This window comes from Sus scrofa, chromosome 13 (assembly GCF_054392235.1).
Source record: "Sus scrofa isolate SSC_HxYL_T2T_F1_AM1 chromosome 13, Sscrofa_HxYL_maternal_Yorkshire_Landrace_v2.0, whole genome shotgun sequence".
Classification (NCBI taxonomy): Eukaryota; Metazoa; Chordata; class Mammalia; order Artiodactyla; family Suidae; genus Sus; species Sus scrofa.
The window spans coordinates 217,394,981-217,409,614 of NC_139395.1; the positions used below are offsets into that span (position 1 = coordinate 217,394,981).

Sequence of the window (14,634 nt, forward strand, 5' to 3'; positions counted from 1 at the left end):
AGCACAGTGTATCTCCAAAGTGTTTCCTAAGGGTGGGGAGGAATGAGTCTGTCTAAAGTGCAGGTTATTTCTGGCCACAAGGTCATTAGCAGCCTGGCCTGTGCAGTCTACATCCAGAAAGTGTACTATCCCCTCAAAGCAATTTTTTTTTTCTTTTTTGTCTTTTCTAGGGCCATGCCTGCAGCATATGGAGGTTCCCGGGCTAGGGGTCTAATCAGGGCTGTTGCTTCCAGCCTACACCACAGCCACAGCAACGCAGGATCCAAGCTGCACCTGCAACCTACACCACAGTTCACGGCAACGCCGGATCCTTAACCCACTGAGCGAGGCCGGGGATCAAACCGGCAACCTATGGTTCCTCGTCAGATTTGTTAACCACTGAGCCATGACGGGAACTCCTCAAAGCAGTTTTTTTAAGCTTTAGATTAAAAGCATGATGTTCTGAATATTGAGGACCAAGCTCAACGAGCAATCTCTTTGTGATACTCAGGCCTGGAATCACTCACATTATACATTTCGAAATAAACATGGCAAGTACTTGGAAAATGGCTATGTTTCTCCATGAAGGCTGACTAGGAATTGGCTGGCTGGCTTCTGAGCAGTTGCTTAAGTCTTTCCAACACTTGATGGTTTTCCCCCTCGCCTGGGGGTGGCAGGGGGTCCCCGAAGGTTAATATACAGTGGGGTGCGCAGCCTGCAGCCACATTTCTGTAGTGTCTCCATCAGGAGAGAGGAAACAGATGCCACCAGGAGCACATTCATCCGCAGAAAACCCAGCCTCTCTTGGGAGGGCAGGGAGGAGGATTAGCCAGGAAGAAGCATCACGTTAAACTCTATCACACACAGGCAAATTAAAAAAACATAGCTAAATCAAGAAAACGCAGAATCCGTGGTTAGACACAGAAGGGCAGGTATTTGGTTAGTCTCTAATTTCATATCCACCAAAATTATACCCCAGTTTCCCTCTCAACAAACGCTCCCCCAAAGTAACTGATTTTTGCAAATGTACAAAGTCTGTGCAAGAAAATTTCAAGTCAAGTCAAATGGCCTAAAACTTTACTGAAAAGGGAAAGACACAACTTCTGCTTGTCCTAGTGAACCTTCCTTCAGGGATAAAAATGTAGGGAGTTCCTGCTATGGCACAGTGGGTTAGGAATAGGATTGCAGTGACTTGGGTTGCTACGGAGGCACAGGTTTGTTCCCTGGCCCCACGCAGTGGGTTAAAAGGTTAAAGGATCTGGTGTTGCAGCAGCTGTGAGTACAGTCATTAATTAAAAAAAAAAAGAATAAAAATTTAAAAGGGAAACCAAAAAGGAGCATGTTAAGGCCCCTTCATATGGAGCATGCTTTTAGTTTTTACAGTCAGCACAGTGCATTTCAGAACTAATTGCAGCAAACTGAAACCCAGCAGATGGGAGCTAAGGCTCTGGCTAAAGGCTAATTCTGGCCATCTCCTGGTTGAAAGAAATCCTCTGACCAGCAAGGAGAGCAGGGACATGTTCAGAGACCAAAGGGTGCCCCCCACTTGGAGGCTGTGGTACTGCCAACACAGAGCCTCTGACCTACCAAGGACCACTCAATCATCCACCTGAGCCTTCTGCCTTCCTGAGGCATTGACTGTCCATATTCCACCTGTAAAGCATGCAACCTGTAGACAAGACCCTCGGCTTGTTCTGGGGAGAAGGGGCAGGGCCAGCATTACCTGTGTTTCTAGCATGCATTAACCGTGGAGAGTTTTGTAAGGCTTTATCAACATCATCTGAAGTCAAATGTGGAAGAGGTGCTACAAAACAAAACAAAAGGCAACATCCACATGAAAGAAAAGAGAGAGAATTGCCTGCCTTTAAAAAAAAAAAAAGAAGAAAGAAAATACCCACCCCCTCCACTCCCCACCCTAGTATCATGAGCAGCTTGGAAATCTCTCCATGGCCCTGCTTCTTGTTAGCGTGTTAAAACCTAGATGGGGGCCCAGGCTGAATTCAGGCAAAAAGTGGTTGGGATGCCAGGCAAAGCATGTACACCAAGGAGTTCACACCACCCCACGGTTGCACTGCGTCTACCATCTCCTTCTGATCATGTTTGACACTTGACATATTAAAGCATGCAGCGGACTCTGTGGATTCATGCCTTTCATCGCCAATATGCCATTGCTATCCTGGCAGGCTAAGCCACATTCTCAAGATACCCGTAAAAATTTCCCTTTTGTGTTTGGCTCGGTCTGCCTTTAAGGAAGATAAGTTCCAGAATCCCCATCAAATAGGAGCCTTTCCATAAGGTTTCCATCTCTGTGTGACCATCATGGAACTGAAATCACATGTGACCAGCTAAAGCTCTGTTTCCCTCTGACATGTGAGCTTCTTGGTCTGGGGACCCTAGAGGAGGCAGCTGAAGGCTAGGCTAACTTTGTGGCTTCTTATAAAAGCACCAACTACTTCTCACTATGTGTTCACCCTCAGTCATAATCTTCTAAGCCTAAATGGGCATCTGGTTAGAGCAAAAAGATGCTGTGGGCAACTGGACTGAACCCTCTGCATCTCAGGTGACCAAGGACCTCTGGACAGCACTCTCTGTGTGGCTGGGGAACGCCTTACTCTCTCGGAGGTAGTGGAGATGTGACAGAAGGATGTCAGCATTGTAGCTCGGGGTGAGCCTCTGAAAGTCATCTTTGGTCATCTTGCACAGCTCCTTCCCATCGATATTCTGGAACAATAAGATGTCGACGTCTGGAAGGCCGTATTCTTTCACTGCCCACTCCAGCCACTGCCGGACATGATCCGTACTCCATAGCGTAGGATCTGAAAGGGGATGGAAGCATATGTGATCAACTCCTGCAGGCAAATGCCCAGGGCAGAGCCCCATCCCAGGCGGGATCTCCCACCAGCCACAGCTTTCAGGAGCATCCCCTCCTGATCTTCCAGAAGCACCGCCTCAAGCCAGGCACAGTGATCAGTCCAAGGAGAATGTCTTGGGAGAACCAACTGACTCATGGTCTGAGATCACTGCCTTTAATTTTGGGTTTTCCTTTTAGGGCTGCATCTGTAGCATATGGAAGGTCCCAGGCTAGGAATCAAATAAGAGCTATAGCTTAAGCCTATGCCACAGCCATGGTAACACCAGATCAGAGTCACATCTGTGACCTACACCACAGCTTGTGGCAATACCAGATCCTTAACCCACTGAGCAGGACCAGGGATCGAACCTGCATCCTCATGGACGCTAGTCAGGTTTATTTCTGCTGAGCCGCAATGGGAACTCCAACCATTGTCTTTAAAGTGAATTGTTCTGTTAGTTTAGGATTATTCACACTAGCCGCCCTTTTGTTACTCAGATAATCTAAAGTTTCCTCTGGGGATGGGGTTTTCTTTTTATTCATTTATTTTCATTTTTATTTATTCATTTATACATCCTCATCTGAATATGTATATTCTTTTTCAGATATATATAATGTATCTATGACTGAATCACTGTGCTGTACACCTGTAACTAACACAAAATTGTAAATCAACTATACGTCAACTTAAAAAAAGAATGGGAGAAAATGAATAAAAATACATGAAACCTGGAGTTCCCTGGTGGCTTAATGGTTAAGGATTTGGAATTGTCACTGCTGTGGTACAGGTTTGATCCCTGGCCCAGGAACTTCCACATGCCGTGGGCTTGGAGGAAAAAAAATAAGAATAAAGGAAAATTCTCTTTCCTTAGAAAACTATGAGTATCTCTATATGATTATAATAAGAAGATTCTATTCACAGATTACCAAAAAAAAACCCAGTATTTTGGTGAAATAGTGAAAAACATTGAGCACAGAATTGGAAATGAAGTGTAGGTGAGCCAGAACCTCAGCACTTCCCATGAGCTAGTGCTTCTCAGAGAGCCGTCAGTTACACGCTTTTCCTGCAGAGAACTTGGTTTTGCAACTAACTCACACCTGCAGGAGGGGGCTGGCTGGGGGGAGGGAGGGGCTGTCACATTCCACAGCTGGGGCACAAACACCCTACAGGATGCAGGCAGTGTCGTCACGCTCCGCTGCCATGTATGAGAGGGGACCCCAGGAGGGCCGGGGGGGGGGCAGGGCCCCAGGGAAAAGGAGCAGGTGACCCCCAACGGAAACCCAAGCGAGACCACTCCATGCAAACCGCCTGGGTGGACGGCTGCACAGGTCACCTCGCGGGGCTCCTCCTAGGGTCTCTGAATGTTGAGACACACCTGGGCAAGGAGCAGGGGCCCAGAGTTCTAACCCCAGGGTCTCTCCACACTGCAACCTCCCGAGGCTGCTCTCCTGTCCGTGTCTGTTTCACGCGTGCGGTGAAAGCCTCGGACAGGCTGGAAGGGGACAGGCATGGGCCACCATGCTCTGCTCACCACGTGGGAGGACACTGACTGCAGGAATAAATCATCCTCATTCTTTGAATCACTTTCTAGCTGACAGTTTCAGAAGCTTGTTTGGTCTTACTAATGCCACAGGCTGCTCAAGAACGGGCATGTGCGGTGCTGCTGGACCACGTTATCAGCTCAGAGTCAACAACAGTAACGGTGAGAAGCCGCCAGCCAGTCACGGCGCCTGAATTCTCCTCCCTTTCTGCCTCCCTCCCCCTCTTCCTTCTTTCCTTTCTTTTCCTTTTTCTCTTTCTGTCTCCCCTTCCCCTTTTTTCGTTCTTGCCCTGATACCTCATATCCCCCCCTTTTTTTTCTTTTTGCTTTTTAGGGCCAAACCTGGGGCATATGGAAGTTTCCAGGCTAGGGGTCAAACTGGAGCTGCAGCTGCCGACCTACACCACAGCCACAGCAATGCAGGATCCAAGCCACATCTGCGACCTACACTGCAGCTCAGGGCAACACTGGATCCTTAACCACTGAGTGAGGCCAGAGATGGAACCCGCATCCTCATGGATACTAGCCAGGTTCATTTCCACTGAACCACGATGGGAACTCCCATGTATCTTTTTTTAAGGGAAAGAAATTATAAATAGATGCCACCTCCACCCTATTCCTCCCCCCTCCCTTCGGACACTCCCAAAGTACCCCCTATTCAGATTCATGCACCATCCTGATACCTATCCGAATTCTCTTACCATATCCACTGTATATACTGTGACTTTAAAATGAACACGAAAGCCTCTGATTTCCCCTTGATGCTCATCACTGTATTTCCAAGATGTGTCCAAGACAATCCTGGAGCCTAGTGCATCATTTAAGCAGCTCCTGGGCCCCATCCCATGCATACACCCAGTTACCTTATCAATGAACCCCTCTGTGTCTCTCTCCTGGCTCACCTGGGAAGGAACCCTCAATGGTCCACAATCTGGGCTCCACATTAGAATCACGGAGAGATGAAAAGCCATGGATGCCACATCTCACCCACAAAGATTGGGAACTACTTCTGCTAGAGGGCATCCCAGGGAATCAGAGCTGTTACAAGCTGTCAGGGGATCCTCATGTGCTTCAGACCACCTACCCCGGGCTTCATTCCTTGGAGTGTGGTCGTGGGTCCTGGCAGCACGGACACCCCCTGGGAGCCAACTGGAAATGCAGCATCCGATTTCCCCATCGCAGCTCAGCCTCAGCGGGTTAGGAACCCAACAGAGCGGATGGAGTTCCCATCGTGGCTCAGAACCTGACTAGTATCCATGAGGATGCAGGTTAAATCCCTGGCCTCGCTCAGCGGGTTAAGGATCCAGCGTTGCCACACACTGCAATGTAGGTCACAGATGTGGTTCGGATCTGGCGCTGCCATGGCTGTGATGAAGACCAGCAGCTGTAGCGCCAATCTGACCCCTAGCCCGGGAACTTCCATATGTTGTGGGTGCAGCCATTAAAAGAAAAAAAAAAAAAAAAAAAAAAAAAGGAAGGAAAGAAATGCAGAATCTCAGGTGCCACTGCTGTCCTGCTGGATCAAAGGCTCTTTTCCATTTTAATTAATTCATTTATTTTTTTGTTTTTTGGCTGTACCTGAGGCATGCAGGAGTTCCCAGGCCAGGGATCGAACCCACACCATAGCTGTGACCAGAGCCACAGCAGTGACAACACCAGATCCTTAACCACTAGGCCACCAGGGAACTCCCAAGTCTGTCTTTCAGCTGACCCAAATGCAGGCTGAGCCTGGGGAAGCGCTGGCCACAGGTGAGTACCCAGATTAGATTCGATGCTCACAGGGCCCCTATGGGGGATCTGAAAACTACAAACGCTGCTTCTGCTGCGAAGCCAAGAACATCCCCGAAAGCTCGCACGGCACTGATGACAGAAAGGCGTGCCTATCCCTTTGTAATCCAAACACATGGAAACGTTTTGCGAGTTTCTGAAAACCGTGTGTGTATCCGGAGGGTTAACTTTGTCCAACTCATTAAAGTTCAGATGGCTCTTTTGCCACGGGGTCAGGATTCTGCTTTCAGGGAGGAAAAAAGTTTAAAAGCACAGACTGTTTCCATGGAAGGTCGTTGTCTCCCCTCCCCCATCGGACACGCGGACTCCTGGTGACACAGGGACAGGTCCTCGGCTGGCCTCGCGACGCCTGTCACTCCCATCCTCTCTCTCTGCTTCTATGCTGAGGACCCTTCAATAGCCCTCTCAGAAGAAGGCCCTCCCTTCCACACGGCTCCCCGAGTCATTTCTGATAAAATCCACCACCAGGGATTAGCCAAACCCTCCTTTTGGTTCCGTTTTGCCTTTAGCACCATGGGAGGACTGGTGCTGGTATAACTTCCTGGAAATCAGTTCATTCTGGGAATGCATGTTCTTCTCCTAATGGGGGACCAGACAGTCTAAAGAGGATATATAAACATCTTCCTGGAAGTCCCGGGCGCCTGCGGACGTGGCCAAATGACATCTTAGGAAGACAGCCCCCTCCAAAAAAAAAAAAAACCCAAACTCCAATCTCACCACCACCCCTTGCCTGGAACCTGATTTCCCCGGCTGGGCCCAAGGTGCCAGTGGCTCGTTCCATTTTCCTTGAAGGGAATCATGCGTAAGACCCCAGGGACCAATTGCTCTTTTTCCCCACACTGTTATCTCTAAATTCCTGCTTCAGATTGGTCCAGCGGCCAGTCTCTTGGATGGCTGGCGTGAGCGTCAACTGCTACAACCTTTCCAAGGAGCAATTCGGCAAGACATCTCAGATGCCTCTGAAAAAAAGACGTGTGCGGAGTCTCTAAAAATTCCATTTCTAGACATTTATCCCAAGGAAGTAATAGAGGAAGTGCGCATTGAATTATTTTCAAGGATGTTCTTTGTAATGTTGTTTATCAGAGCAAAACCCTGGAAACACCCTAAATGTCCCACAAAAAGACAACTAGTTAAGTCCTTGGACATTTCGGAAGAGTCCCTGTGATGTTTAGAAACTAAAAATGACACTGCTGAGTGTATTTACTGATGTGCAAAAAAATGTTCCAAATAGACTAAATTGACACTGCTGAGTGGATTTGTGGATGCGGGGGGAAAAAAATGTTCCAAACAGACTAAATTGAAGAGTCGAAGTGGAAAACACTGTGGTAGCATAATTATATTTTGCCAAGAACTACATCTACAGAAAGAATTTTGAAGAGATAGGCAACAGAATGGCAGCTACTGTGTCTGAGGAAAAAGCAAGGAGATTTTTAGATTTTTTTTTTCACTGAACTTTATCTTTTCTTTTTTCTACAAGAACCAGATAATACTAGGTTAAAAAGTTACTTATGAAAAATGTATTCTCCATGTTTCAAAACTAAAACAAATGGTTTTATATATACATATATATATATAAAGTGTTTTTATAAAATTTCAAGGGTATAAAAATGTAATATTACTCACTCATGCAGTTCAATAATCAGAACTGCTTCACTGGAAAGAATGAAAGGACGCAATATCGTATATCATCACTTATATGTGGAATTTTTAAAAAGGTACAAATGAATGTATTTATAAAACAGAAACAGGAGTTCCCGTCACGGTGCAGTGGTAATGAACCCGACTAGGATCCATGAGGACACAGGTTCGATCCCTGGCCCCACTCAGCGGGTTAAGGATCTGGTGTTGCCATGAGCGGTGGTGTAGGTCACAGATGTAACTCAGGTCCTGCGTGGCTGTGGCTGTGGCTGGCAGCTCCAGCTCTGATTTGACCCCAAGCCTGGGAACTTCCATATGCTGCAGGCACAGCCCTAAAAAGCAAACAAAACAAAACAAAGCAGAAACAGACTCAGACTTTGAAAACAAACGTATGGTTACCAAAGGGAAGGGTGGGAGGAAGAGGGATGGACAGGGGATGGATTCCCACGGTCCCATAAGGGTGAACAGAGCGATGAGCCCCGACCCTGGCTTCTTTAGGGGCGGGGTCCCACTCCCTCTGCCCCCCGGTAGCGGTGCAGCCCAGAACCTGCCACCAAACCTCACAACTGAGCCGGGTTTGCCTCTTCTCTAAAACAAATACATAGATCCAAGAACCGACAGGATAAGGATGGAGCTGAATTTGGCATTGGATGGAGCATTTACTAGGTTTGCAACCATTTCTGGGATTCCGAGGAGGCCAAGAGAGAGAGATGCCGAGAATCCACAGAGGGAGGCGGCTGTGAAGACAACCCACAGAGAGAATGAAAGCTGTGTTTTTCTGAGCAGGACGAGGGAGTACAGAGAAGTAGCGAGTGATCCCAATCAGAAAAAGAGGGAATGTTTTCACCAGAAGGGTTTGGCTTGAGCCTGCGTCACCAAGAAGGACTTTGGACAGAAGCAGGGTGACAGAAGCAGAGACGACCTTTAGTTTAGGGACAGAGCTTGCACCCAGCTTCGTACCCATGGAGGAGCAAAACAGCTAATGGTTTTGAGGGACATGTGAGACATTCGGTGCGGCTGGAGTGGAGGGTTTAAGAGGGAACGCACAGACCTAACGAGGATGGAAATGAAAGCTGGGGTCAGGTCAAGGAGAGCCTTGACTATCTTGCTAAGAAGGCTGGACTTTATGATCTAGGAATGTCAGAGTCACTGAAAATGTCTGTGGAATCAAAGCATGTCCTAAATTACATCAAGCCCAGTAAGCTTGGTAATAAAATAAAAGGCTTTATTGGCAGCCGGAACATTTGTAGTTGGGTTCTGACTCAACCATTCCTTAGATGTAAAAGTTTACCTCTCTGGAGTTTGTTTCTCTTTTTTCTGTGGATAATTAAGTGAACTGCTGGGAGGGCAGACAAGTGAATATGATAATCTATGTGAAAGCACTTTGCCAACAGTAACATACTGCAGAGCAGTAATGCATCCGCACGCTGGATTCCACGTTGCAAACGCTGCTAAAATGAAATAAACAGTCTATTATCACAGGGGGAGCCTCTTTCGTTGAACACGAAAGTCTGATTTATCACTTTAAGATGCTTTCAAAGGTGCTTCTGTCAGATGAACCACGAGTCACTCAAGATTAGTTGTGTTGTTTGCAGTCCGCCAAATGTTTTGAAAACAACTGTGTCATCACATCGCATTTCATGGACATCAAAACAGTAAACCCCAGTGGTATAGGGTAAAAGAAAAAAGAAGCCATCTCTCTCTCTCTCTGAAGCCTCTTATTCGGATCTTAGATGGCACGGTTAATATCCCAAAGGTTTATGAATGCTATTCCAGTACACTGGGGTTAAAAATAAATAAAAAGCCCAGCAGAGTTCTGGAGTTGCACTGTTTAAGGTTGTGGGGGATGGGCAGGTGGACAAGCAGTGGGTGGCAGGAAGGTTACATTTTTTTTTTTTTTTACATTTCCCTGAAACTGGATTTGCCCTAGTAGAGTTCCACTGCCGCCAGGAAAATATCAAGTGGATATTTAAATTAAGCAAAAGGATATTGCATTGCTGAAGACATACTGCACCTCATGAAACCAAAGGTCTCATACAGGCAAACATCCTGTTTCAGAGACCACCCACACCCCCACCACAGGAATGAAGAAAAGAAAATTTAAACAAGAACCAAACCGGCGGTCATCTAAGCCCCGAGTGTCATTTTCCTAACAATACCAACATAAAATATTGGCTTCTAAATAGAACAACCACGCTTGGTAATGAAAAAAAAAAAAATCCAAAAAAATGTACCTCTAAGCCATATCACAATCCTATGAGGTCTTTATCAAACCAGACACTGGTGAGTCTGCCAGGCCAGTCTGCGGCTCAAGACACTCAGAAGCCTAAAAAAATAAGATGTAGCATTTTGCCTCCTTCTAGGAATAGACTTATTTACATTTACAAAGAAGTCCAATAAAGAGAACCGGCTCAGGAGATGACTGGTGACACAGCAGTTAAGGACCTGGCATTGTTGCTGCTGCGGCTCGGTTGCAACTGTGCTGCAGGATCGCTCGGTTGCAGCTGTGCTGCAGGATCATTTCCTGGCCTGGGAACTTGGGAATGCCACAGGTGCAGCCTCCCAAAAAGAAAGAACTGGCTCAGATTTGAGCTTCACTCCACCAGGAACTGAAATGTGATCTCAAGCAAAGAGACTACACTCAATATTATTTCTGAATCTTTTTATTTCCAAACTATGAATGGGGCTCAGTTACTGTTTGATAATTACTTACATCTAATTTTATTGCACCTTGGCCAGTGAATGAGGTCTATATGATACTGATTTTTTCAGTATTGGTCATTAACATTTTTGTAGCCTGTGGCATGGTCAATTTCTACAAATGTCCTTGGAGTGCTTAAAAAGAAGGCATATCCTCTAACTTTTAAGTACATCCTTCTACAAATAACCACTTGATCAAAATTAGTAATGTATACATAATTTTCATGTCATCAATTTATCAAATGCTGAGGAAGGCAAATTAAAACCTCTCACTAAAGTGGATCGGTCTATCTCTCCTCATAGTTCTTCACGTATTTTGAAGCTATGTGATTAGGTACATATAATTTTATCATTGTTATACAGTCTTCATAAATGTAAACTTTTTCCATTATGTAATAACCTTTCATTTTCCCCAGTGATACATTCTGCTTTCTGTTTCCATTCTTGTCAGCTTTATTTTGATTGAAATTTGACTAGAATATCTTATCCCACCTCTTTGCTGTCATTCCTTTTCTGTGTTAGACAGCTCTGTAAACAGCACATAGCTTTTTATTTTTAAAAATCTACTTTATCACTTTCTGTCTTGATGACACGCTCGGTCTACTTGTATTTATTGTTACTGATGTATCTGCTTTCTACTTCTTTGTGCTTTCTATTATTGTCGTCTGTTCTTCTTTATGTCTCCTTTCCAAATGTCTGAGTGGATTGATCTTTTTGGCTTCTGTTTGTTTGTTTGTTTGTCTCTCTACTGATTGGCTATTTCACATTCAACTTTGATTTCTTCACCGGTTAATCTTTAAACAAAACCTAGATTTAATCACCCTAAAGAATGGGAGGAATTTAGGAACCTTCAACATTAGTCTTTCACCATTCATCTTATAGGAAAATATTGGCCAATATTTTTATTCCACCTTATTTGAGTCTGTGGAAGGAAAAAAAAAAAAGTTGAGAGACCAGAAGATAACTAGAGTTTTGTCAGTTTCTCTCTGTTCAATGGAGTTTTTTCCCTACTGCCCTCTGTGCCCTGTTTCCTTGTTGACAAGTTTTCTGTCCTCATAACCCGTTATGTTCAGATAGTCTAGTTTTTTTGCTTTAGTTGGCTCTGAAGTACTTTGTCTTTGGTGTTTCACAGTCTTACTGTAACGTGATGAGAGAGAGAGATTCGTATTTATCCTCTGCCTGGTACTTCCAGTATTTGGAGAATAGTTTTTTTTTTTTTTTTTTCCAATCAATTTTGGGATAGTCTTGGCTTTTATCCCTTCAAATATTTTGTCTCTTCCATTTCTCTGGATTTCCTCCTTCCTGGAACTTCTATTGGATCTGTATATGACATCACTATGAGTCCTTCCCAACTGTTGACTTGTTTTCCCGTATTTTCCACCTCTTTGTCACTGTGCTGCACTCTGCTGACGACAACCTCAAGTCTCCCTTCTCCTCCCCCTGCCCCTTTTCTTTAGGGCCACACCTGCAGCGTATGGAAGTTCCCAGGCTAGGGGTCGAAGCGGAGCTGCAGCTGCCATTCACAGCCACAACCACAGCAATGTAGGATCCAAGCCAATCTGCGGCCTACACCACAGCTCATGGCAATGCCAGATCCTTAACCCGCTGAGTGACGCCAGGGATCAAACCCACATCCTCATGGACACTAGTTGGGCTCTTAACTCGATGAGCCACAATGGGAACTCTTCAAGTCTCCCTTCTTTAAATCACTCTTCAGTGTTTTCAAAGCAACTGTTTCATCTACCTACTGAGCTTTTTGATATTTTTTGACACCAAGTTTTAAATACATTTTTGTGTTTATAGATAGTCTATCATTTTTCTTCAAGATTATCTGTTCTCTTCTGCAATGCCCTCTTCCCCTCTTTTTTTATTCCTTCTTTTATGTATCTGGTCATTTTAAAATCCATTTACTTTATATTCTCTATGTCACTACTTAATTATCTGACATTCTCGAGGATTTAATCATGCTGTCTATTGTTTCTGCGGAATCTTGGTCTTGGTAGATTGTTTCTTCCTGTTTTCATAATTTGGGGTTGCACGGTCATCTTCTGCAGGCCTTTATCTGTAGGAATTCTGTAAAGCTTAGATTGGAGACAAGCTTCTCCAGGAATATTTTTGTGTGTGTCTTTTTTTTTTTAGGGCCTCACCCGCGGCATAGGGAGGTTCCCAGGCCAGGGGTCCAAGTGGAGCTGCAGCCTCCAGCCTATGTTAGAGCCACAGCAACATGGGATCTGAGCCACGTCTGCAACCACAGGCCATGGCAATGCCGGATCCTTAACCCACTGAACGAGGCCTGGGATCGAACCTGCATCTTCATGGATGCTGGTCAGGTTCGTCTCCGCTGAGCCATGACGGGAACTCCCTCTCCAGGAAGATCTTACATTTACTTCTGCCAGGTACCCAAGGTTATCACTAGAGCATGATCACTTTTCAGTGGTTAATTGCTCAGCCTGGAGACTGCTGGAACACGCAGCTGTGTGCATGGGGGTGAAGGGGAAGGGCAAGGATCAGGTCCAACTCCTGCTTTGCACAAGCCCAAGATCACATATCCCGCCCCTAGTTAACCTTTAAAACCCAAATCTCTGTATTACAGACTTTGGAACCCCACCCAATCCAAGCCATCTAAGGGACCAGTAACAGCACGAGAACAGGCTGCCTTGTCTCCATTCCCTCACCTTGTTTTTCATCCTTAAGGAATTCACCTGATCTGACGATCTGACTTCTCCCCAGCTCAGCTGTGCATGTATTTTTTATTTTTGTCTTTTCTAGGGCCGCTCCCAAGGCATATGGAGGTTCCCAGGCTAGGGGGTCCAATCGGAGCTGTAGCTGCCAGCCTACACCAGAGCCACAGCAACATGGGATCCGAGCCGTGTCTGTGACCTACATCACAGCTCACGGCGACGCCGGATCCTTAACCCACTGAGCAAGGCCAGGGATCAAACCTGCAACCTCATGGTTCCTAGTCAGATTCGTTAACCACTGCACCACGACGGGAATGCCTCGGCTGTGCATTTAAAAGGATGTTCGCCTCCATTCATCACTGGCAGGTGCTCTGCAAAAGACCCTTTCAGGTTCAATACTTTACTAGAACCAAGAGTCTTCTCTGCATATTTTTTACTCATTTACTTTGAAACTTTTCCATCTTCAACGCAGCCATCAACCTAGCTCATGCCATGTTCTACTTCATTCAGGTACTAATCAATTATCAGAAATTTAAATGTATATGTGAACAGTTCAATAGCCCATGAAAGAGCACAAAAACTATTTTTAAAAGTGTGCCTACTTTCAACGCGCTGAGAATCAACAATTCCGTTATTGATTTTATTCAAAAAATACATGACTAAATTGTTTTTGTTGGGCTCTAAAGATACCTCTGACATTCGGACATGCCAGAATATTTCACTGGATGGAGTCATTTGCAACTCTCCCTGAGTGAATTATCTGGTTTGGGGATTTTGTTTTTATGTTTTTCCCCTACTGCCTCCCCTTAGTTATTCCATGCCAACACGGCTTACGTGCATCCTGTTTTAGAAATGGAATGACTCGTTCCACTTAAACGTTTCTCCCTGCTTGGGTTTTCTTTGCCCCTCTTTAAATGTGGGTGTCTTTGGTCCCCCACTCTCCTCACTCCACCGATACCCCTGGGCATCCTACACTCCCATGTTCTAACTACAATAAGCTTATGCTGTGTGGGGTTTCCAGGACAGCCATAACAGAGTACTACAGACAAAAAGGCTTAAAACCGCAGAAATTTACTGCCTCACTGTTCTGGAGGTGACAAGCCTGAAATCAAGGTGTTGGGAGAGCTGGTCTCCCTCTGGGACCCTGGGTAGAATCCTTCCTATCCTCTTCTGCCATCTGGGGATGGCCAGCCATCCTCAGGGTTCTTGGCTTGTGGCTGCATCCTTCCAACTTCTGCTCCATCTTACCATGGCCTTCTCACTGCATCTTCACATCATCTCCCCTCCTTGTATGTCTGCGTCCAAACTCCTCCTTTGGACAAGGGCACCCGTCATTTCATTACACCCGCCCTTGTGTCCTCAAATCTGAAAATACTCCAGTTCCAAATCAGGTCACATCCAAAGGCACTGGAAGTTAACACTTCAACCTATCTTTTGATCGGTGGCACAATTCCAC

The 14,634-nt window shown here is 45.7% G+C and overlaps 1 protein-coding gene across 11 annotated transcripts in view; it reads right to left on the reverse strand.

Moving 5' to 3' along the window:
• The window catches only part of ERG (ETS transcription factor ERG), a 304,031-nt gene that overhangs the window by 24,351 nt on the left and 265,046 nt on the right, over positions 1-14,634 (reverse strand). For 9 of the 11 annotated variants that reach the window (XM_021068469.2, XM_021068468.2, XM_084986889.1 and 6 more), the window contains 2 exon segments: positions 2,592-2,795; positions 1,703-1,783 (listed from right to left, as the gene is read on the reverse strand). In XM_021068469.2, coding sequence (XP_020924128.1) covers positions 1,703-1,783; positions 2,592-2,795 — 285 coding nt within the window. 11 annotated transcript variants of the gene reach the window in all.